The sequence below is a fragment of the Neopsephotus bourkii genome, unplaced genomic scaffold (genome assembly GCF_033783945.1).
Source record: "Neopsephotus bourkii isolate Nb327-2 ecotype Australia unplaced genomic scaffold, CSIRO-AGI_Nbou_v1 NB_1825, whole genome shotgun sequence".
Taxonomy (NCBI): Eukaryota; Metazoa; Chordata; class Aves; order Psittaciformes; family Psittacidae; genus Neopsephotus; species Neopsephotus bourkii.
Window position 1 is genome coordinate 10,598,654 of NW_026902298.1, and position 23,804 is coordinate 10,622,457.

Below are 23,804 nucleotides of genomic sequence, written 5' to 3' on the forward strand. Positions count from 1 at the left end.
AGTGTCCTTTGATTTCTTTTATTTAGGAGGAAAAGGCTTCAAAGGCCAAAGTTAATGATATTTTGGCAGAAATATTTAAGAAGATTGGTTCCAAGGAGAACACTAAGGAGGTAAGTGCTCCCTTTCCGCAAGGCAGAAAGCATGATACATTAGAATGGTGGATGCAGCAGTTGTAGTAATGCAGGAACTCTTCCCTCCCAGGGTCTAGCAGAGCTGTATGAATACAAAAAGAAATACTCTGATGCAGACATTGAGCCCTTCCTGAAAAACTCCTCACAGTTCTTCCAGAGCTATGTGGAAAGAGGCCTCCGGCTGATAGAAACAGAACGGGAGGGGAAAGGACGAATTGCTGCTTCTACAGGTAAGTGCTGTAACAGAACTGATGGATCTATAAGCAGAGATAGGAGGGCAGTTATATCCCCTGGTAGAAATTAATATTTGCAGATGTATATGGGTTTCCAAAGTGAGTTATATGTTTTCTTGGTGCTCATGTTGCTTTATGAGGCACCATTTGCAGAGACTGTGCACTCTTTGTTTACAAAAAGATGTTAAACCACTGTCACAGTCAATGTCAGAAACATCTGAAAGCTTGGTAAACGAGTGGCTCCAATTCATATCCTGTAATGTAGGTTGAACATTAACCTGTGCTTCGTTTGTCTGGTATCAAGAGCTGTTTCTGTCAAGTATGCAGCTGGTTTATTACAGCAGCGGCTCTCAGGTTCTCCTTTTATGTTTTGGTTACTAAAATGGTACAAGAGGTTTTTTGATAGTATTGTTTGCTGTGGAATCAAAGTTTATTTAAAGTAACTTGGACTGTTTCTGTAGCAGTCTCTGACCTACTTCCAATCAATCAGCTTTTTAATTGGGTAAATTACTGGAAACCACTTAGTTTGTTAATGAGTCTTTTCATTGCGGATAAGCACAAATGAGTATTCAATGCAGTATTAGGGAGTGCATGTGCCAAATTATTAGCTGATAGTAAAAACAGATTGAGTCTGGCAAAATTACCTTTAACTTTCATTTCTTTTACATTTCAGTGTTTTGGGAAACTTTATCCTACTGCTGCTCCTTCTCCTATCCCTTTATTGTAAATCACTACACTATTTCTTTCAGAACCTCCTAAATACCTGACTAGATAGGACAGAAAATTCTTTCATCCCAAAAGTCTGTACAACCATGAAACATTAGCTCAGCAGTTAGGTTTCAAAGCAGAATTTGTGCCCCAATTTTATCTTTCTTCTCTCTACCTTACTATAGTAGTTTGTAAAAAAGGACATCGTTGCATCTTGCAACCGTTCTTTATTTAGACTAAAGTATACATGCTTCACCTTAATTCTCCTTTTGTCTATTTTAAGTACCCTTGCAGTAAACAAGTGAAAAGAAATCCCTGTCCATGCCAAGTGTTAGAACTTGCTGTCCATTTCACAATGGAAAGGTTTTCCCATAACGTAAAATCCTTTCCTGATTTTTTTGTAGGGAAACTTTAAAAACCTTCCTATATACCTTCCAGAAATCACTATTTCAGATTGAACTGGAAGAAGCAGCAGCTTTAAGTTACCTCAATGAGCGGTAAGGAGGGGTTAGAATCAGTGGTGAGGTCTGCCCAGGAGTACTATGAAACTTAGAAAAAGACAGAAGTCTCCAAATACTTCCCATCCTGCCTGTTGCTGAGTTCTCTGTTGGACATCATGGTTACTGCTATTCCATATCAGCATCTTCCTCTCCCTCCTGGTGTCTACTTCAGCTGTCAGTCTCAGCACTACTTCTGGAGCTGCTCTGCTGCTGCTTCTTCAGTGTCTCAAATTCTTTTCCTGGTCTTCCACTGTCACTCTTGCGACGAAATTAAAATGTCTGTACTAGCAAATGTAAATAGCTTGTTAGTTTATAGGTTGGTTGATTCTTCATCCATTGCATGTTATTTCAAGGAAATGACCAAGGAGTTCACACTTGTTTGGTTTTAATCTCCTTTTTTTTTCTTTCCTTCCTCTTCCCCTCATCCTCCAGGAATTTCTTCTCAGATGGAAGGAGTGTGTGTTCCTGCTTCTCCCCACACTGTATCTTCATCCATAGGAAACTCAAACGGAGAGGAAGTGGGGCCTTCAGTTTACTTAGAAAGACTAAAAATCCTCAGGCAGCGCTGTGGCCTTGACAATGCAAAGGTATTGTACCTGACAGCTCTTGTAAATCCCCAGGGAGGCACTTCATCTCTGCCTTTTTTGTTTTAAGAATTCACATGATTGCTTTTTCTGTGCTAAAGGCAGATTCCAATCAGAATCAATGATCTTTAATTATAGTGCATGTCCTAGCTATTCACTGCATGTCACCTGCCCAGTATAAATGGCTTTAAACTCATTGCATGGTCAAGTAGGTTTATGTTTCACTTCACTCTGCAGCACTAGTACACATGCAGGTTATTTCTGCAGCCCTGTAGGTCTGGTTATCTTCCTTTGCCATGTAGTTGAGTCTCAGAAAGGTTTAACTAAACTGCTGCTTTCTATAGATTAACATATACTGATCTCTGAGTTGAATGATGTGGCAATTCTATATATTTCTGGTCTAAAAGAACCGTAAGAGCTGAACAAAGACTTTGAATGAAGTTTCATATGTTTTGAGTGTATGGCTACTGAAGCACAGGAATGCTGAATGAGCTTGGCATTAGAAACCTGTGGGCCAGAATTTCTGACAGCTTGGTGATTGTGTTAGGAAGCTAGTGCCAACTACTGAAGTTTGCACTCAGCCACATGAGAAGTGATGTTTACTGTAGGAGCAGTCATCCAGGCACATCACCATTTTAACCTTTAACAATGCAAACTTGCATAGTCTCCCGTTCTCAGAGGGCAGCTGTTTCCTAGGTGATATAATAAGGTCATTAACATAGATGGAGGTATCAGTTGGTGAAAGAAGTGATTTAGTGTTTTAGATTAGATATTAGGAAGAAGTTCTTCACTCTGAGGGTGGTGAGGCGCTGGCACAGGATGTCCAGGGAAGTGGCAAATGTTCCATCCTGGCCAGTGTTCATGCCCAGGTTGGACGGTGCTTGGAGCAACCTGGTCAAGTGGAAGCTGTCCCTGCCCGTGGCAAGGGGTTGGAACTGGATGAGTTTAAAGGTCCCTTCCAACCCAAGCCATTCTATGAATTGACAATTTACACTTTTGTCAGAGTGGATTTTGCCAACCATTCTGCAGTGTTCTTCCAGAATGCACAGCATCACTGCCTGTTGATGCTGTATGTGGGCATGGACTTTCCTCTTGCCTTATCAGGCTGTTAAGGGCTACACAGTCCATCTTGTAAAATACTGGTCTGCTGTAAATTTATGATCTGTAAAGACTGTATAGCTTCGCTGTCCCTACTGACATCAAGCTAAACATGAGCTACTTGAATGATAGGAATTGAGTACTGGAGTTAGCTTTGTGCATGGTTCTGACTTTAGCAACTGACTATTGGTCCAGATCACTTTTGTGCTGTTTCTTCCCTTTCCTCTTGTCTTTAGTGTGAAGATGAAAAGACATTGATTATAGCTTGTACTTATTGTATGGCTTTTGCCATTATCTTACACTTCACTTTCTTATCCCTGCAGCAAGAAGACAGACCACCTCTGACATCTCTGCTCTCTAAACCAACACTCCCTACAGTTGCATCCTCTACAGATATGCTTCATAGTAAGCTCTCCCAGCTCCGTGAGTCACGGGAGCAGTACCAACATCTGGACCTGGACTCCAATCAGACTCATTCCTCTGGCATTGGCACTATGGCTTCACCCTCTTCTGCAGCAGCTAATATTGATGACTTGAAAAAAAGATTGGAGAGAATAAAAAGCAGTCGCAAATAAAGATGCAAGAGACACGGCATCACTGTTGCTTGGGCTGTCTTCAGCTTTAGTTTACTAAACTAGAAGTCTTCATAGTTAAATGGCCTCATTTAGGCCTAATGTATACAAACTGGTTTATGTATAATACTGTGGATTTTGGGGGTTGAGTCATTGTGGCACAAGTATTTGTACATACTCTGCTTCTCAGTGAGCATCTCTTTGACAATAGAAGGCTGTCTGTGTATTAGTTTTAGTGTACAGACCTGTAAACAACCATATTCTTGCTCAGACTAGTTTCTCATAACTTGTTTTTTTTATTTGTACAATTGTCTTTAAGATCTTTTCCTAGTTCTTAAGTCTTAGAAGATCTTTAGTGATTTTGCTTTTAATTTTGTGACTTCTTCTCCATGTAATCTTTGAACTGTTGGTTCTGTATGGACACACGGCATGAAGTAACTAATTTAAGTGTCTTTTGTAAATAAAGTTTGCATTAACTATACCAGCCTCTAGGAACAGCAGTGACTGCTGGTTAGAGAAGTCACTCTCTATTCCTGAATGTTGTGACTGGGCATCTAGAAACTGAACTAAACTGTTCTTGACATGAACCTTGGGGTTTGGTTATATTATAAGGAAGATGAGTGAATATATACTATTTGTAGGTGCAATCCTGAAACTTTGCACTCTTTCTTCTATAAGCAGTAGTGCATTTTTCATATAGTTGGGGTTTTTTTGTTTGGAATATGTTTCTGTAACTTGAGAGTAAGTTGAGATTATTTCCTTTGCTTAAATTGCTTATTTTAAATTACCTAGTCCTTGTGATGCCTTTACCCAGGTTAAGCATAGCCCCTCTGTGTACAAAAGCTTTCCTTGAGGGAGCCTGCTGCTGTTGATATGGAATAGATTAGCAGGGATGTACAGCCAGTGGACTCATGTATCCTGAACTCACTAGGTTATGCAGTCCTCCTCATGCAGGTAGACCTCATCACCACATCCTTTTTGCTCTTAAACATCTGATGTAAGCAGACTCTACTATTTGGTGTAACTAAGACACCTGGTAGTTCTAGTCTGCAAAAGCTATAACCACTGCTTCTTTTGTAGTCTTCTGATTAGCCTTTTTCAGAAGCTACAAGTGTGAAGACTAAGACGTATCCTGTGTAGCCTTTCTAGCCCTGTCATTCATGTTTTCACCTTATTACTGCACTTCCATGAGAGAGCTGGCTGTGAAGCATAAATTGCACATCTGTTCTATAGCTAGAACAAAGTTATTGACAAGTTGGACAGACAGGCTTAAAATAGCACACTTCTGCTCTAGATTTTAATCTGTTCCATGCAACTGCTGCTTTCGTTGTTTGCTCTGTGGACCAGCAGTCTCTGCATCAGGGCTGTTACTCAAGCTGTCTTGCCTGATTACAGTGGAAGTGTGGCTTTAAAGTAGTACCTGTACAGCAGATCCGTGCCAGAGCTTCTGCAAATGGCTGAAGTCTTCCTCTTACAGGGCCCCTTGGCTGGGGTTGCAGTTGCTGTAATACTGCTTGGTGCTTGTGGTGAGTTTGTACACTGCAGTAGCAGGTGACTTGCGAGTCTTCTCCATCCTGTGTTAATTGACGTGATGCCATTCATTGCTCCACCACCTCAGTTTAGTAGTCCCACTCTCCTGACCTGAAGTTAGGAATGCACTTTTCTTGTGGAACAAGTGGAGGTTTGGCCCTTAGTGGTAAGTGCTGAGGTTTTGTGCACTTACCTTGGGGCTGTTTGTGAGTGGTTTGTGTTGGCTGGCACTAGAGTTACTGCCACTACCTCTCAATGACTAGCTGCTTTTTTAAGCTTACTGAGATTTAATCCATGTGTTCCTTTACCATGTCCAGTAGCCATTCTGAAGAGCTGTTTGTTAATTAGCTCAGGATGTTAAACCAGCACTGCCTGCAAACCTGCATACAGCTATTTTAAATTTGAAGTTGAATTGGAAGGGAAATACAGGAATAATTGAGAAGCAGAAGGTACAGTTGCTTACTATGAACGAGATTTTGCCCTGTTGTCTCTGTAGTGTTTGGTTGGACTCAATATCCTGGGAGTTCTGAACTAAAACTTGTGCACATCCATTAATAAAGCCTAATTCTAGCCCAGACAATATTTAATTAACATTAAACTGAATTTTAAAAATGATTCCTCTGTATTGTTTGTAACAAGTCAGCATTCCAGTGCCTTACTCCAGAAACTCTGTGGTCCTGCTTGCCCTCTTAGGTGCGCAGTTTCTCACAGGTGATGAGGTAGCAGTGAAAGGGTAAGGCTAAACATTAGGAGGGATACACATTTTCAGTGCCTGATGCCTGTGGTAGTTGATGGTTTAAACAGTTGTGGAACTGGAGCTTGTGAGGTTTCTTTCTTCAGATGTATTGGAGAAGTTGGTTTTATGCTTTGATCAAATTGGGTTGTGTTCAAGTTGACTCTTAAATGAGCCATATTCAGGGAGGTGGCCTGATAGTAACTGATTGATAACTTCATTTATATCCAACTTATTTCAGATGGATATCTCGCTTTTTAAGCACACTCTGCTGCTTAATACACTTTAATATGGATCACAATGAAGTTTCACTGTTGCCTGTTTCTGTGACTTGCTAGCGCTGTGATCAAGTTTAGGAATATGGTGTCATAGGGAGCAAAGACAGTTCCTAAATCTCATCATTACTTTAAGAGAAAATGGGGCTGAACAAATTGGCTACTCAAAAATATGTATTTACTGCTGGGTTTTCAGTGGCACACATTGCTGCTAAAGAAAGTTAATGAAAGAGCTAAAGCTTTTGGGACTGATCCCTGAACAGGCTTTATAAGGCAACCAAGTGTGTACAGTGCAGGATGCTTCCATTGGAGGCCCTTGGACAATGTGCATGAATTGTTTCCTTCTTGAATGTCTGATTGCGGGTGGAAAATGCACTTTGAGGACCCAGCCATGTAGAAAGTTACTGCCATACAGTATGGAAGTAATGGAAGTGCCACTTAATGTATGCAGGCCGTGTTCTTCTGTTGGATGAACTGTATACAGTTGGCAGCTTTAAGTTCTTAAGGTGCTAACCTTATGAACAGTGGTGCTGGTATTGTCTGAACAAGGTCTGTCCTCAAAACGGGTTCCAGTTGCTTTCCTTTTGACCGTGGTATTGGTGTTTTATGTAATGCCACAGTTACTGTGGTGACTGGTGACTATCATCAGTGCTTTCTTGACTGGTTCTAGAGCAGAAAAGGAGTTGACTTGAAGGGAAGAAATGGACAGGGCCCGGGGGCAGGATTGTGCTTACTGCAGCTGGTTTAAGGCTGTCATCCAAGGTCTAAAATCTGTTGATAGCAATAGCTGATGGGGAGGGAGGAGGAGTTGTTTGAAGCACAATGAGTAATCACCAGTGCAATCACTTCCATTCTATCTGTACTCCTGGCTACTGGAATGGCTTCGTGCCATTAAGTGCAACTAAACTCAGCATGAACAGAAGAAAGATGATGGTTTTGGGAACTTTTATTTTCAAGAGACAATACTTTGAGTTGTAAGGATGTTACTGGTTTACTTCAGGGTCTTCTATGCTTCTGTTGTAGGAAGTGGAGCATTGTAGCAAAACCGGGAGCAAGTAAGGTAATGCTTTTATCCCCCATGTTTTTCAATGGCTTTCCGCATCCACTTCTTCAGGCGGAATACATGGGTATAAAATCCGTATTTGCCATCTCGGTCACAGCCTTCTCCCCATGAAACTATTCCCACTTGGTACCAGCGGTTGTCATCTGGGTTCTAAAGCAAAGAAAAATGGGATTGGCACAAAGAGCAAGATACGTTGAGGTCTACGCGTTGTATATGCCCCAGCCTGTTTGGTGATGGAAACTGGTTTGGTATTAAGACTGTCATCTACTAGCCACCAGCTGCTTGGAGTAACTTTACTCTTGAACCTCTTAAGTGAGAATTGGCCATCCCTTGTGTGTTTGCAGCTGATCTCTCAGTGCTGAGACCTTAAGCAGCTCAGAACTTCAGTACAAAGTGAGGCTGGACTGCAGGGTTCATCTCTGTTGCTCACCTTGAGCCATGAGCTGGGTTTGCTTCAGCCACTCCCAGCAGTTTCCACCTTTGCTGTTGCTTTTTAGACTATTACAGAAGTTCAGAATAGCACAAACCTCCCTCTGTGTGTTTGATGAGCTCAAACCAGTCGAACATACCTTCATTACAAAAGGTCCCCCGCTGTCCCCTTCACAGGCATCTCCTCTCTTTGTGTTTTCAGGACTGTAACCTGCAGGCAGGAAGAAAGTTGGACATTTGACTGCAGGCTGCTGTTGGCCATCTCTTCCTTGAAGTATTGCTGCATCTATTTGCTGAGAGCCAAGAGGTGACTCACTCTCATGCCAACTATTGCACTGAAATGTAGGAAGCTGTTTTGTGTTCTATATTGTATGTAAATCAGATAACTGCTGCTGTTTGCAGCACTCTGAATCCACCCTGTGCTTCCCTCTGTGCTCTCAGTCCTGTTTTCTTTCATGAGAATTGCTGTTGGTGTCTATTGCCACCGTGTTCAGTAGCTGTAGCTCGAGCTACTGTGCTTTTCTCTTGTCTTACAAACTCCTGTGTGTGTGTAGTACTCTATGTACCCTGCTCTTTGGTTGTATTTACTATGGAGACACATTGCCATCCTCAGTTCCACTTTGGTGTCACTGCAGGCTCTGCTCTTGCTCTTCCCCAGCTGTCTTCCTCCAGACTTGCTATAAAGAGGCAAGGGATTTCACTTTAATTCCTGATGGACTAGATGGTTCTCTCTTCATTTTCCCATCACCTGTATCTCCCCTTTTCTGCTGTATGCTGTCTTTTAAGAATGCTGTCTGTCACAGAATTCTAGAGTGCTTTGGGTTGAAAAGGACCTTAAAGCTCATCCAGTTCCAACCCCCTGCCATGGGCAGGGACACCTACCACTAGAGCGGGTTGCTGCAAGCCCCATCCAACCTGGTGTAGAAAAAGAAACTATAAGAACAGTGTATTGTCGGTAGGAAACTGGCTTCCATCCTAACTCAGTCACATCTTACTAGATGCAAGAGCACAAACTCAATCATGGCAGATTTGTGCAGGCTGTTTCAGTTCCTACAAGCAAATGAAGAATACAGTAGAAAGTATTAAACTGGTACTGGTAAATCCATAGTCTCCTTGTATCTTGAATTCTGGGGTCCCTTCTATTCTCTCTCCAAAAGGATATAGTGCCAGAAGAGCCTTAAGAAGGCACAGAGGTTATTGGAAGTTCAGAAAGCCTTCTGTAGTAGGAAAGATTAAGTCAATGCTGCTCAGCTTGGAATAGAAAGGACAGAGCTGTAAAGGGTCCATAAAATAGCATGTGACATGGAGAATATTCTTTCCCAAGTTATGAGTATAGATGTGTACCTACTCAAATTCACTAGACAGGAATTTAACAGAACATGAGGAATTAGGTTTTTCACGCATGCCTCACTAATCTATCAGTATTATATGCGTATGTATATAATCTGTCTCCAGTGCTACTTACCTGCACAGAACATGTTGTCAGTGACTTTCACCTTGGTGGATGCCTTGCAGATTTCCTGGTCCACAATGGGCAGGTTGAGCTGCTGCAGAACTGTGGGCAGGTTGCTGGGGCTGGTGGCCCACGTTTCTTTCAAGTTTCCCCAGCCAGTTACTCGCCCTTTGTAACCTGCCAGCATCAGCCTGGGGAAGGAAGCGTGGGTATAATCAAATGCATTGAACAGCTTTCGCCTTGGCTGGTTGTCTTGATGCAAATAGCCCAAATAATGCATCTTTTGAGGTCCGCTTTGAAGACCCAAAGGAAGCTTTTGTAGCCTGTATTTTGTGGACAGTCTCCTCACCTCTGCACAACCTCTTTGGAAGGCAGGCAGACAGGGTGGATGTAGTCACTGAAGATGATGGGTCTCTTCAAGTGCATAAGTGCAATGTCTCGGTCCATGTTCTCTTTCCAGTTGTACTTGGGATGGATGATGATTTTATCCAACAGGGCAATCTTCTCTATATTCTTTTCATACCTGAAATAGCCATGAAGGAAAGAACTCGCTGTACAGTAGCAAGTGCGACTCTTCTGGGGTTCATGATACTCAGGTGCTCTGTACCCTCTGAGACAATTACATCAGAGCACCCCTTCATGCTTGGCATGCTTCTGCCCTCCCTTTCATTTCAGCCTTTGGGATCATCAAGAGCAGCAAATAGCTCTGTTAGATCCCACTATTGACAGGCATGTGACATGGGCTATGTGTGTTACTGATACTGGACTGATAGGCCAACCTCACTGTAGCTCATTACTCCAAGGGGAGGGCTAGATCCCCCCCACTTCATCCAGGCTCTTACTTTGCTCTTACGTGCTTGCCAATCCGCACCAAGATGTCATTTGTGGTGAGGTTCTTGTCCCAGGGTGGATAGAAGAGACAGTGAGCAGCAGTCAAAATCCAGCTGTCACTGATGAGGCTGGCACCGCACAGCAGCTCTTGAGGACTCTTTTTGTAGAGCATCACCTGCCTGAGAGACAAGGAAGGAGGAAGACTTAGCAGGACTACGGATGTGGATGGCTGAGTGTGTCCTAGTGTCATGCAGGAAGAGCAGAAGTGGCAGTGAGCAGGGAAAAGCACTGTGCTGTACTGACAGGGAGAACTGCCTAAATGCTCTAGGAAAAGCGCCCCTGGACCTGTATGTTCTGCATAGAGGGCCATTAACCATATTCCCTTCATCCAGAGGGGTTTCTCATCCTCTGCAGCGGCAAAGCTGCAAAGGAGGAAGAGCTGAGGATGAAACCCACCAGCACTCTTGCTGTCCCAGGTGGAGTTGCACTTGGCCCAAGAGGAGAGTTTCTGTCCAGCTGTTTTACTGGAGCCCTGTCAACCACTTGGAGAAGCTTTGATTAGAAGCCATAATGCCTGCATGCTAAGGGAGAGCCCTTTTATTTCCCTCACTTGAGACACCATTCCCTATGGGAGAGCATGGCAAGATAACGCTTACCAAGGAGAGCTGCCAACTTCTGCATCGTCCCCATGGACAACTCTGCCTCCGATGTAAGAGTCCAGCAGCTCCTTCTCGCTTTTGTCCGTTACCTTTTTCTTCTCAAATAAAGGACGGGTGCCACAGTCTGGAAACAAAAACCCAGGTTATCTGCCTTTGTTATTACCCTGAGTCACAGGGGAGAGCGCTGTCTGCGGTCAGCATGCTAAGCTGGAAGAGCCTGGGAAGAAAGCACCTTATTAGCTCCATGATGTTGTACCTAGAGATTGATTTCTGAGGGTCCTTTGGTTTGACAGCACTTGTCAAGCTGGTGTCACTGAGAAGCAATGACAGCCCTGTGGGAAGGAGCTGCAGCCTTTCTACAAACAGTGATGCTGTATCTGGAGCTTTTATAGAATCATAGAATAGTTCGGGTTGGAAAGGACCTTAAGATCATCAAGTTCCAACCCCCCTGCCATGGGCAGGGACACCTCGCTCTAAACCATCTCACCCAAGGCTCTGTCCAGCCTGGCCTTGAACACTGCCAGGGATGGAGCATTCACAACCTCCCTGGGCAACCCATTCCAGTGCCTCACCACCCTAACAGTAAAGAACTTCTTCCTTATATCCAATCTAAACTTCCCCTGTTTAAGTTTTAACCCTACCCCTTGTCCTGTCACTACAGTCCCTAATGAAGAGTCCCTCCCCAGCATCCCTATAAGGCCCCTTCAGATACTGGAAGGCTGCTATGAGGTCTCCACGCAGCCTTCTCTTCTCCAGGCTGAACAGCCCCAACTTTCTCAGCCTGTCTTCATACAGGAGGTGCTCCAGCCCCTGATCATTCTCGTGGCCTCCTCTGGACTTGTTCCAACAGTTCCATGTCCTTTTTATGTTGAGGACACCAGAACTGCACACAATACTCCAGGTGAGGTCTCACGAGAGCAGAATAAAGGGGCAGGATCACCTCCTTGGACCTGCTGGTCACACTCCTTCTGATGCAGCCCAGGATACGGTTGGCTTTCTGGGCTGTGAGCGCACACTGAAGCAGGCTTGTGTTCATTTTCTCATTGACCATTTGCTCATTTGCTCACCTGCTTCTCCTGAACCAAAAGTTTTGTCATCAAAGAAGGTTTTGAACTCCTGAGGAAGGGTGGTACGGCCGGAGATTCCCTCTGACTGTTCATACTCATCCTCCAGCGAGCTGTCTGAGAGAGACAAACACCAACATGGTAAAAGGCCTAGTTACAGCTTCCATAATGCACAATGCGTTTTCCAATGTGAATGTTTCCTTCTGTGCACAGTGGGTCTGATGAAGGAAGGATGTTTTAAGAACACTGTTCCTCTTAATGCTCTTTGCCCGCTGTTGGAAAGAGGAAGAGCTGAAACCCACCAGCTCTTCTCCCACCAGGGAGAAGTGAAGACATGAGAGGTGTAACAGCTCTATACAGATACAGCAGGTTAGTACGTATTGTATTTGGACATACAGGGCTGCCTTGTCTATGCCTCCCAGGCCACGCATTACACCCTGGCCACACATACTGCTGTTGGTTGCCTGTGCCTACCCAAACCAATGCAGGCTCCTCACCGCAGTAGTGCAGGTCACAGTATTCAAAGTTGGGTGGTTTATCTGTGACACACCAGACACCCTCATCATCTCCATCTGGGTTCCGGCAGTAATTCTCCAGCAGCTTCACCTCTGGGTAGATGTGTTTTCCTTGGAGCACCTCTTTGGCTTTCTCAGAGTTCCACGGCAGGCACTTAGCTCCAGACACAGTGACTGAGAGGGTCCCAGTGTAATGCATCCCTTTCTCTTCTTCACAGGGCTCCAGTGAAGCTGCTTGTTTGACCCGCGCACTAAATTCAACTGTCGTCCTTTCTTCACCTGGAAAGACAGAGAGCTGGAGTTCAAGCCATCACTTTGTGCTCACAAGTACTGTTAACAAACAGCATTGGAGCCTCTTTACTGGGGCCTGGAGTTCCACGGGGTGTCCCGTTATGTCTGGGAGCTTCCACCATGCTCCCATGCATGTGGTGGTCCTCTCCAATAGTGCAGTGTCAAAGGAGATTCCTTCAGTGGGGGTAAGTTGAGGCTGGCACTATTCATCACATTTCTGTTTGTCACTAAGCTGTGAGGGACGATATTGTGTTCCTTTCTAGGGTATCTTTGAGAAGCAGCTCAAGGGATGGGGTGCCCAAGCAGCATAATGTTGCTGTGTTAGAGCCTCCAATGCCTTTTACTCAAATGCATACCCAGCCCGCATTTGGACGAGGCTTTTACTGTGATGAGCTACAAAAGCAGCAAACTTAACTTTTGCCAATATTTCTGTATCTAAAGATGAGAGAAAATGTTCCTGCCAGGCTTTCCATGCTGCTTCTTGCAAGTGTCTTAATGGCTGTAAGCTTTAAGCAGCATTTCCTGAGTGGGTACCAGATTACCTGTTCTGCAGCATCACGCTCTACTTGGCCGCACACTGCCTTCTCCTTGTGCCCTGGGGGCATCCCCATATGAAGAGAGACCCTCTTCATGCTCACCCTGGAGCACAACAGCCACTGAGCAAGTCCCATTCACCTTTATTGGTGAGGCTGCTTCTGTGTGAGGTTGACTCATGTCAACATGATGGCAAAGCAGTTGTGCACGAAAGCACAGTCCTGCCACATCCATGCACAGAAGCAAGGCTTTTCCTGCCATATCCATGCGTGTGTCAGTGTAACAGCAAGGAGTCAGTCAGGAGCTAACTAGAGAACAGGCACGGTACAGATGCTTGATCACTCCAAAGCAGAGCGCTGTTTCCAGTTCCCACATTGCAGACCAGGGCAATGGCAATGGTTTTCAAGCTTCACAACACCTTATGGTCACAATGGTTGTGACCACTCTGGCTTTCACTTGGAGTTGTTGCCTTCAGTGAGTTTTGTTTCATTGCTTTCTTGGAAGAGAAACTTCTGCTGTGAGAAGGTTCTCTGCTTTCTACCAGTTCTGAGGCAAAGCCCCAGGGGAGACAGCTCTGCAGGGTGGAGCAATGAGAAGGTGCTAAGTGCTGGGATGGTTCTCCATCCCACTCAGTGCAACTATGAGAGAACCTTCTCACCTCTGTTATTGTTTAAGATGCATCTCCTCTGCTCTGAAGGACCTCTCTTCATGTAAGATCCTTCCTGGCACAGTCAGTGCCAGTCTCAGTGCAGTGTTCCCTGCCAGAGGAAGGCTTGCTGGGGTGGGATATGGAGCTGAGACTCACCACACACTGGGATGGGACACTCCTCCCGTTCCACCATTGGGTTGCGGGTGTAGCACCATGGCCCTTTTGCATGGTTGTCTGGGTTTCTGCAGTAGTTCTCAATGAGGTCGGGATGAATGGTGGCATTAAATCTGTGAGAAAAGGCTGGTTAGGCCAGGAAGGAAGCAAGGACACCCCGGAGCACCCTTTAGGGGTGCATGGGAGATGAACTTACTTTGGTATATGTGGATATTTGCTTGTCCACACTTGACACTCAATCCCTGACTTGGTGTAGCTGATGTTCCCCTTGTAGTTGTGGCCCAGCCCAAGAGAGCAGTTACCTGTCAAAACCCCAACACAGGGTAAGCCAGGGCCGGTGGAAGTGGATGTCGTTTGTCAAGGTCAGAGCTAGCATCCCACAACTCCCTTTAACTGCTGCTGCATGAGCCTGCGCATGCACAGGAATTCTCTGCATGGGGTAGGAAAAGCATCACCCTGAGGCTCTGTGCTTTGCTTTGGGAGCAGGTCAGAGCCCTGTTGAGAGGTTGCCTTGGGAGCTGTATCACAAGGAGAAGAGTATCTACCCCATGCTGTTTGTGCAATGGTTAGTAGGGAAATAAAGAGGAAGAAAGGAAATGCAAACTCCCCTTTTCCTACTTTTCTTTCTAATCAATAGCTTCACCAATGTTAGATTATGGCTTTTTCCTTGCAAGCTCTGCAGGAAGCAAGTTCCTGGCACTCACTGTTATGGGAGCTGATGTTAACATGAGTTTCTTACCTTCCAGACAAGCGGCCAGAGCTGCCCTGGACCATCCCGGGCCCTGACATACTAGGAAAATAAGAAGAAACGAACAAATTATATGAAAGGAATCCGAATGAACATCCTGGTTTGAGCCAGTTCATCATCTAGGGACAAAACACAAGTGCTTTGTCCTGGAAAGTGAGCACTTGCGAGAGGGTAGGGAGCCATCTCTCCAGGATGGATAGCACATCCTAAGGGATAGCAGAGCACCTGCAGGACTTGAAGTGACTCACCTTGGTATTTTGCCCAAAATGCCTCCTGCAAAGAGAAAAGAAAATCAATAAAAATCATGTATTTAAGTGTAGAGAGGCGAAACATCAGCCCTTGCTTAGCGGGTTTGCATTGCCTCATCACAACACAGGGACCAGACCTAGCCCTGTGCATACCAGTTCCTACAGAGTCCAACAAAGCAAAACAATCCATTATAAAACCACATCATTGCCACCCATCAGACTTGATAATCAATACTGTTGTTTCTAAACAGACCAAAGATGCTGCACCCTCCATCAGCCTGCAGAGGAAGCAGAACATGGGCTCCAGGGCAGGAGCCCAAGGAGCTGAACCCAGAATGTGTAAGGGCACAAACAGACCATAGGCAGGTATTGCTCAGCTCTTGGAGCTAAGTCTCTGGGGGTGATTGCTGTAGAAATACCCCACAGAGGTTGTATCCTGCTGGCTCAGTCTCCTGTCTATCTGTTTACTGTTGTGTTCTCGGGTGCAGAATTCGGCCTTGGGGCTAGGAGCAAATCCCAGAAGGATGCAGAACAAATTCAGCACAGTCAGTGAGTCTGGAAGCCAGGACAAGGGAGCAAAAGCTTCAGCTCAAAGGACCTTGAGGCCCCTGCGCTCAGTATTTGATGGCTAAGCCCGCTCTTCCGTGAGCACCTGGGACTGTGGCAGCTCTGATGTGTGCAGCACCATCCGAACCAGTGGAAGATGCAATTGAGGACCAAGCATGAAGGCTCTATCACTGCGTGCTTACATGAGAGAGGGAGGGAAAGGGACCTGAGCTTTGAGCTACGGTCCCTGGAGCGAAACTCCCTTAGAACACCCGAGCATTCCCTGGGGTGCACGCATTGGTCTCATCCCGGGTTCACAGCACTGAGCCCTGCAGCCCTGGCCGCTGTGCGAGCTCCGGTGTCCCACCACTGGGATCAGCCGGGGGCCTGTCTCCCAGGCAGCCGCAGCCGTACCGTCTGCACTGTGGACTCCAGGGCTTCAAAGGCCTCCTCGTAGCTGCAGGTCTCCTCCAGGCACTCCCGCTCCAGGTTCCCCTTGAGCATCTCCTCCAGGAAGCCCTTGTTGGCGCGACGCGGGCGCTTGAGCACGGACAGCGCCTGCCCCTTTTCCAGGAAAACTACCGGGTCAGAACACTGCAGTCAAAGGGGGGCTCGCACCCGGGGGGCCGCTTACCCTCCCTGCGGGTGTGATGGTCCCACAGCCTCCCCCAGGGCCAGACATGGAGAGGTGAGAGCCCTGTCAGGTCTATGTGATCAGAGCGGGCTCTCTGTGCGTTCACTTGGGCAGCACAGGTGACAGGAAGCCTCTGCTGCCCTCAGCAAAGCTGCTCTGCTCGGTCACAGTTGGGTCGAGGCTTGTTTGCTTGGAGCCTGCTGCTGCTCCCTGCCAGCCACTGCGCTTGTCTTGCCAACCTCGGACCAGTGCAATAGGCACAGCTTGGTTCCATCTTCATGGTCAGAAACCCTGATTTGAGACCTGTAAACGGCTCTTCCCACACACAGCAGTGGGTCAGAGAGGACCTAACCTCTTATTAAGATAGATGGATTTGAGGCACTGATAAGAGAAAAGCAGCAGTGAGCACAAAGGCAGCGTGTTGCGTATGACCTAAAGTCTAGATAAGGTGTTGCTGTGGGGACAATGGAGAATTGCAGCCACAGGGGTTAACTGAGGAGCTGTAGCCCCGAAGGGCCCACAGCTCTGTTAGTGTGGTCCTGGACTGAGCCACGTTCCCCTTCCCCACTATCTCCAAGTGATCCACAGCATCCCCTGCGCTGCTGTCAGCAGATGCTGGATGCTCCCCTGCAGGAAAGCACTGTGCTCACTCTGCTCTTAGCATTCTCTCTCTCCCAGCTTCAGCCCTTTACAAGGTCCTTCTGCCCTATCAAGCAAACCTGTCACTGGCTCTGCTCCTGGATAGAAATAACCCAGCCTCCTTTCTCCTGTCCCCCACTGGTACTGCCCTTGCCCCCGTGCCATTGTGTCTTACCTCCAGCCTGGCTCAGTGTGAGGTGCAGAAGGCTGGACAAGAGCAGGCCCCTCAGGACGCTGGCTGTGTGGCGTGCCATGCTGCACAGCCCTGCCTGTGGGGGAATGCAAAGGGAGCAGGATCAGCGGAGTCACAGCCCCGCTGGGTTAATATTGAACCAGAATGAAGAAACAGGACTCCAGAGGTCGTGGTGTGTCAGGGACAGAGGGACCGGCGCTCCTCTTATCCCTCCTCTCTTGGCATCTCTCCCTCCTTTCAGGGCATCTTCATGTTCTTAATTGGTGGAAGACAATTGAAACATCTCTGGATGCCCACAGGACCACAGTTAGCATCCCGTTTCCTAACAGGGAAGATGCAGGAGGAGTGAGGGAACAGGCTTGGCACAGGGAGAACTCAGGCTGGCACAGAGAGGTCTCTGCCAGAGGTCCCATCCACCCCTTCCCTTGGTGCCACTTGGGCCCACGCAGCTCTTGGCACATCATGGGCTCGGATCCCTGCCGCTGCCTCTTCTCAGGGGCTGTACTTTGGTATCCTCACACACAGTAAGACTTGGATTGCTCCTGAGCCATTCCCAGTCCTTCTGGTTTTAGCTGCAAGCCCCACCTCACTTTCCCCCCCAACTTGTCTTTTCTCCCTGCAGTTATCAGCAAGCTCAGTCCCAGCTATTGCAGCACCAGAACACACAGTTTAAGTCTTCCCCTTCTCCATCACCAGTGCCAAGCAGCAGAACTGGGGTGCCTGAAGCAGCCCAGGTGGGATTTTCCTCCCACTAGGTCAGCAGTGCCATTGGCAGTGCAAACTTCCCACTGCGTTAACAATTCCCGGCCGAGTGGAGGATGGTGGAGCAGCATCAAGTTTGTGCTCCCACCCCAGCGGAACACACGGCAGTCCATCCAAAAGGAAACCGAAGCTCTGATGAGCACACCCAAAGCCAGCCAGGAAAACAAGGGCTTCCAGGAACAGGGAGGCAGGAATAGCTGGGATGTCATCAGCTACTGAGTCAAGAACCAGGCTTCCAGAGCTGGAAAGCTCCAGTAGTTCCTGCATCAGGCAGACGGTTGGCAGAGTGAGGAGCCACCAGGGCGGGGGGAGCCCCAGGGGCTGCCACATGGCACCAAAGTGCTTTCTGCCCGCAGGGAGCATGTCCCGTGCTCTGCCCCTGCGCAGCAGATCCGGCTGTAATGTTTGTCTCCATGGAAGGAGTGCAAATATTAGCATTAGGATGGCTGAGGAATGACTCTGTGGCCACTGGTACAAAGAGCAGCTCCAGGGGCTTCCTCCCTCCCTCTGTTAAGTGTCTCCATGCACATGCACCCCTGGGGTTCGGAGAGGCACCGTTAGGAACGGCCATGACTTGGGTGGAGGAGCATGGGCTTGAGCCCAGCCCTAGAAACACTCGGTGCTGTTTCACAGGAGAGGCAGTGTTCAGGCAGAGGGCACAGGCAGGTTTTGGAGGGCAGGTGAAATCAGAGCTGCTGAGGGTCCTGCTGAGCTGATGGGGAGGGCAGCAGCAAGGACAGGTTCCTTGCTCTCTATGGGATCATCGGGGTTTGGTCTCACGTTGCAGGTGGGACAAGGGACCCCAGGGCTGCTTTCAGCAGGTATCAGCACCTCTGCCCTGGAGCCAGGCTGAGAGAGCTGGGCTGGTTCAGCCTGGAGAAAGAGAAAGCTCCTGAAGGGGAGACCTTAGAGCAGCTCCAGTGCCTAAAGGGGCTACAAGAATAACAGGACAGGGGGAATGGCTTTAACCTGATAGAGGGGACACTGAGATGAGCTCCTAGGCAGAAGCTCTTCCCTGTGAGGGTGCTGAGGCGCTGGCACAGGGTGCCCAGAGAAGCTGTGGCTGCCCCATCCCTGGCAGTGTTCAAGGCCAGGTTGGACACAGGGCTTGGAGCAACCTGCTCTAGTGGAAGGTGCCCCTGCCCATGGCAGGGGTTGGAACTGGAAGAGCTTTAAGGTCCTTTCCAACCCAAACCATTCCATGATTCTGTAATTGAGCAGGCCCCTATGGATGTGAATGCAGGGAAGAAATCCCACTGCAGGAAGACTGCTGCTGACTCCCCAGTTGTAGTGATGAGAGAGACAGATGCTGCTGTGCTTTGGAGGTATGTTCATTGTGGATATCAATAAGAAAGGCACCCAGACTCTGTAAAGCATTGATTAAAATACAGTTTGTTGAGGATAATTCCTGAAGGTAAATTGGGGTATGGGATAGCATGAGATAATGTAAAACCCTTCAGATGCTGGGAACACCGAGTAATACAGCATCACCACATGCCACACTGAACTGGTTGTGTTTGTGCTGCAGTTCACCAGTATCATGGTCCTAAAGGTTTTTATAGGCTTTTCTTGGAGGTAAACAACTGTATTTGTCATTTCTGCTGCCAATCGAAAGGATGTGCACATACAAATATATGCAGCTTCACTCTAAGACAAAGGATATAGGTTCCCCAGTTAAGCATAGCTGCTAAGTTCATCCTGTGGCCAAGTGGCATGTGCAGCACTGGCCTGCACCTTCTCATCTCGCTACACAGATCACCAGAGTATTGCCCTTCATAGGGACTGCCAATATTCTCAGTCACTTTTGTTTTCATTCATTCCTTCTCTTCTTTCCTTCAAAGGAAAGATGTCAGCACCTTCTATGGTATCATGCACTATGTAAGGTTAACTTTGAGCAACAGTAGAACGCAGCAGTTAAACCTTTTTATCAGACAGGTCTGAGTATCCTCCAATACTTAGCTATGCCGTATTCCTTTAATGTTACTTCTGTTCTGGCTCTACAATCCTTGTGTTCCTTATGCACTTGAAGAAAAGCCTCACTGAGAGCAACCACCCCGTCCCCATCTCTGGATGCTTCTTTTCCAGTTGCTGTTCTTCTTTCCCTCTGTGAAACGGGACAAACCTGCCTGCCAGGGCCATGAGGTTGCTAACTGTAACTGCTGCAACCTTTTAGCTCAAGATTACTCAAGGTTACATCCATCACTTACGTTTCACCTATTTCTTTACATCAGCTTTGCATTATAATTGGAGATTTTCACTACATCCTGGGATGTTTTCCAGCCCTTTCTGGCTATGATTCTATGTTGGTAATTACAGATGCTGGCTCTTCACATTGCAGCCTTTTCTTGTTCTGTAATGTGCTTCTAGAGCTTCTCTCTGTTTCTCCCATTCTCATAGTTACCCCCTGCAGCAGGACAGTGTGCATCAGCTGTCACCTCTCCAGGGGCTTTGACTCACTGTAAGCTTTGGATGTTCCTCGTACATCCAGTGCTTACATCTGGTGACTGTTCCCATAAGCAACTCTTTATATCTATTTTCTCCCTTCCTTCACCCCCTCACGAGTGATGGATGCTGTCTTCTTAGGGTAAGAGAGTGAAGATTCTTACCTTTACCCTCCCAGAGTGCTGGCTTTCAACACAGCTGGGAGCTCTGATCTCTTTCCCTCTATGAGTTTGCTCTTCTTTTTAAGTGAAGAAAGTTTCTGGCAGTTGTTTATTTCCTATGTAACTGTTTTTTTCCAGCTTCCAAGGAGCAAAGTATTGAGGGTTTGGCCTTGGCCTGTTTCCTGGGCCTTCATCAACTCTATGACAGATGCATAGTTTCCTGGTTCAATTGGGCTATTTCTGAATATGCTCCTGAAGTAAGTTAGACAGTTTGATCCCCAATAGTAACGCTCTGGGTACAGTCACAAGGGATGAATGCCCATCCCCTCACACAGGGATTCCCCTGTCCCTGAGGATACAGGAGCTGCTGAGCAGGTGAAGCCCTGCCAGCCAGGAGAGCTGGGTGCTTGCTGCCTGAAGCTGTAAGGGTTAAGCTTGTCACCAGCCAGCCAAGTGATCTGCTGCCCCAAAGCATAACGATTATCAGCATTATAATGCAGCACAGCATCTAACTGTTTGCCATGCCAGTGTATGGGACCAGACAGGCACCCATCCTTTCCTCACTATACTTATTCCAGTAAGGGCATTCTCACCAGGATCCTGCCAACTACACCAAATGTAATGCACTGGTGCAAGAGTTTGTTGTGGATCCCAGTAAGAAAGGCACTCAAATCCCATAATGTATTAATTAAAGTACCATTTAGTGGACATAACACTAGAAAGGGTACAGCATGAGATAATCATCCTACACTCCATTAGATGCTGCCAACACCAAGTTCTACAGCATCAGATAGGTGTCTAGTCTGGCCATGGCACACTGCACAGATCCCATCCATGCTGAGGCTCACCAGCATCATGGTTTTCAGGGCTCTTATAGGATTTTCTTAGGAGTAAACATTCATCATTTTGCTATCAAGCAAATGGTTGTCACAGGAGAATTACTGCTTCTAAGGTAAAGACAGAAACACGGTGGTGGCATCAGCACCATGTGCCCAGTGGGAGTCACTCATGGGATCATCAGTCAAGATTAGCTGGCCAGGTTTATCCTGCAGCCAAGTGATACGTGCAGCACAGCACAGCCCTGGCCCTAGCCACTCAGATCAACTGTTAGAGAACAGCATTCTGTGAAGACCTCCTCATTCACAGTTGCTCCTACTCTTGCTCTCCTATTCTCTCAACAGGTCAGCAGATGAGGCTTTAGGGGCCTGGATTCTCCCTTTCTGTCCCCCCAGTTGCTCCCTGGTTCCTGTGTGACCGAGGGCACACGCTTCAAACGCGCCCATGAGCCCGGCCCCAGCGAGAACGCTCTGCAGCTGTGTCAATATTTGACAACTCAGCTTCAAATACAAGTCCCCCCATGGGGCTGTGCTCCCACTGGTGAGTCCCAGCAGCCAGGGCACAGACCGAGCTCCTTCTGCCCCTCGCTTTAAAGAGAAGAGCTGAAAATAAGGACACCCAGAGGTTTACTGACTGAATTCACCTCCCATCCTCCCATCAAAGTGTCCTGGATCTGACTCCAGCTCCTTGTCTGCAGACTGGTTGTAAAAGTGTATAGCAAAAGTTGAATGTAGAAACTGGAAAGAGCAGTTTTTCAGGTTGTTTCTGTGCTCATAGCACCCCAACAGGGAACTGAGTCCCCAGTGACACTACACCCTCCTCTTGGGCATTAGAAGCCCAGAGAATTTAAGCCCCTAAACAAACCTTTCTTGGGGAACTGCAGATGTTAGAGAGGTGCAAGAGGATGCAGCAAATGAAAACAGTGTTTGTGTAACAGGGAGTGCAGAGTGGGCAAGAGTGAAAGACCTCCACCAGATCTGGTATTGACCATCTCTTCCTATGAGGTCAAGTTCATGTGGCACTGGGAACTGTGCACTTTCGTCCTGAAATGTGACCCAGTTGGCAAATGAGCACTGAAGAGGATGGAGCAGTGGGAATATTGGGGTGTAGTTGTGCTGGTGCTGCCTTTTAGCTTTATGGTGCAGGAGCAGGAAAGATGTGGAAGAGAGGAAGCAAGAATGGGAGGAAAAAGAACAAGGGAAATAATAGATTCATGAACCCAATTTGAATGTGGAGAGAAAAGGCAAACTCTCTTGAGCATACTGAGATAAAGGGCTGGAGAGGTGAGCAGCCTCTCAGCTGGGGACAGCGAAAACTGCACTGTACAGTGAGACAGGAATCTGTTCTTTCATGTCCTCAGACAGACCTCCCAGTCACTGCAAGGGCTGAATCCATCAGCAAGCGAAAGAGATGGCAGTGGAACACCCAGCACTAGTTCCAAGGTAGGACTTTGCTTCTGCTGCTTGTGAGAAATGCTCTTCAAAAATGCCCAACAGACACCTTGGTAACACTTGGGAGCTGCTTCCCAGTGATGGCTGCAATCAGCATCCCCTTCAAAGGAGCACAAGCGCTGAGACTTGAACAGAAGGCATTGCTCAAGCTGCTGCTTTGAGACTCCTCCTGCCTTCCTCACGGTGCGTTGTCACCCACTGACAGCCTAAAGGAGGCAGAGCACAAGCACCGCTCGTCAACACTGTGGGTGTCTTCTCCAGGGCGTTATTCCCGTTGACAGCCAGTGCTCTCTCTGCACCACGTCCAGCATGTGTAGGCTCATAGCTCCAAGGAGCAGCTACCAAAATACCCAGGTCTACATAGGCAGTTACCTCCAGGACTGCTTAATTCTGCCTGGGGCTGAGCTATAGAGCCTTGCTGCCACAGAGAGACAAGAGAGCTGGGGTTTTTGTTGGCTTTAGTTTTACCCCATTTTAATAAGTACAGAAGAAGATCAGGATGGGGGGAACAGTCAGATCCCAGGCTTGACCTCCACCACTTCTGCAAGGGCTCTGAAGCCCACCCCTTCCTGGATGACGCCAACAGGTCTCGTCTGGTGCAGTAAGCCTTGTCACACTGGGTGCACTGGAAGGGCTGCACACCCTGGTGGGCCAACACATGGGCTTTGAAGCTCTCCTCTGAACTATGGTGCTTGCCACGCTCCATGCACAGGAAGGGCTTGTGGCCAGCATGGACAAAGTGGTGCTTCTTGAGGTGGCAGAGCTGCAAGAGGGCTTTCCCACACCTGCGCTTGATCATCTCCTTCTGGGATGGGGCTTTTGGTGAGGGATCTGGGATGTCAGAATGACCCCAACTCGAAGGTGACAACAGACCCAGGACTCCTGGACATGGCTCTTTCTGCCCCATCTCTGCTGCAGATCTGGGATCCACACCTTTGTCAATTCTCCCTTGCGCCTGCCGTTGGCCTCAATGCTTGAGATGGTCTTGAGGTGCTGATTCTCAGCCCTCAGCTCATGTTTGGAAGCTGTGCTTTCCTCTTCTTGCAGCCTGTGGAAATTCTTGGTGTGCAGCTTGCTAACCTCAGTGGGGACATCAAGGACCTTGGTTTTGTCACCT

The 23,804-nt window shown here is 47.4% G+C and overlaps 2 protein-coding genes across 7 annotated transcripts in view; one reads left to right on the top strand and one right to left on the bottom strand.

The window, feature by feature from the left end:
- CKAP5 (cytoskeleton associated protein 5) overlaps nucleotides 1–5,971 on the top strand; it is a 50,967-nt gene extending 44,996 nt beyond the window's left edge. For all 6 annotated transcript variants that reach the window (XM_061343592.1, XM_061343591.1, XM_061343593.1 and 3 more), the window contains 4 exons: nucleotides 27–110; nucleotides 202–361; nucleotides 2,005–2,159; nucleotides 3,578–5,971. In XM_061343592.1, coding sequence (XP_061199576.1) covers nucleotides 27–110; nucleotides 202–361; nucleotides 2,005–2,159; nucleotides 3,578–3,829 — 651 coding nt within the window. In that variant the 3' untranslated portion in view covers nucleotides 3,830–5,971. The remainder of the gene's footprint in view (nucleotides 1–26; nucleotides 111–201; nucleotides 362–2,004; nucleotides 2,160–3,577) is intronic.
- A 1,324-nt stretch (nucleotides 5,972–7,295) lies between these two features.
- On the bottom strand, nucleotides 7,296–17,175 carry F2 (coagulation factor II, thrombin). Its single transcript, XM_061343311.1, has 14 exons — nucleotides 17,017–17,175; nucleotides 15,983–16,146; nucleotides 15,023–15,047; nucleotides 14,766–14,816; nucleotides 14,223–14,328; nucleotides 14,009–14,139; nucleotides 12,361–12,657; nucleotides 11,867–11,980; nucleotides 10,797–10,923; nucleotides 10,152–10,319; nucleotides 9,659–9,832; nucleotides 9,322–9,500; nucleotides 7,997–8,067; nucleotides 7,296–7,577 (listed from the first exon to the last, which is right to left on the bottom strand). Exons 1-14 carry the CDS (start codon nucleotides 17,093–17,095, stop codon nucleotides 7,434–7,436), a joined length of 1,830 nt encoding a protein of 609 aa, XP_061199295.1. The 5' UTR covers nucleotides 17,096–17,175; the 3' UTR covers nucleotides 7,296–7,433.
- Between the last annotated feature and the right edge of the window lie 6,629 nt (nucleotides 17,176–23,804).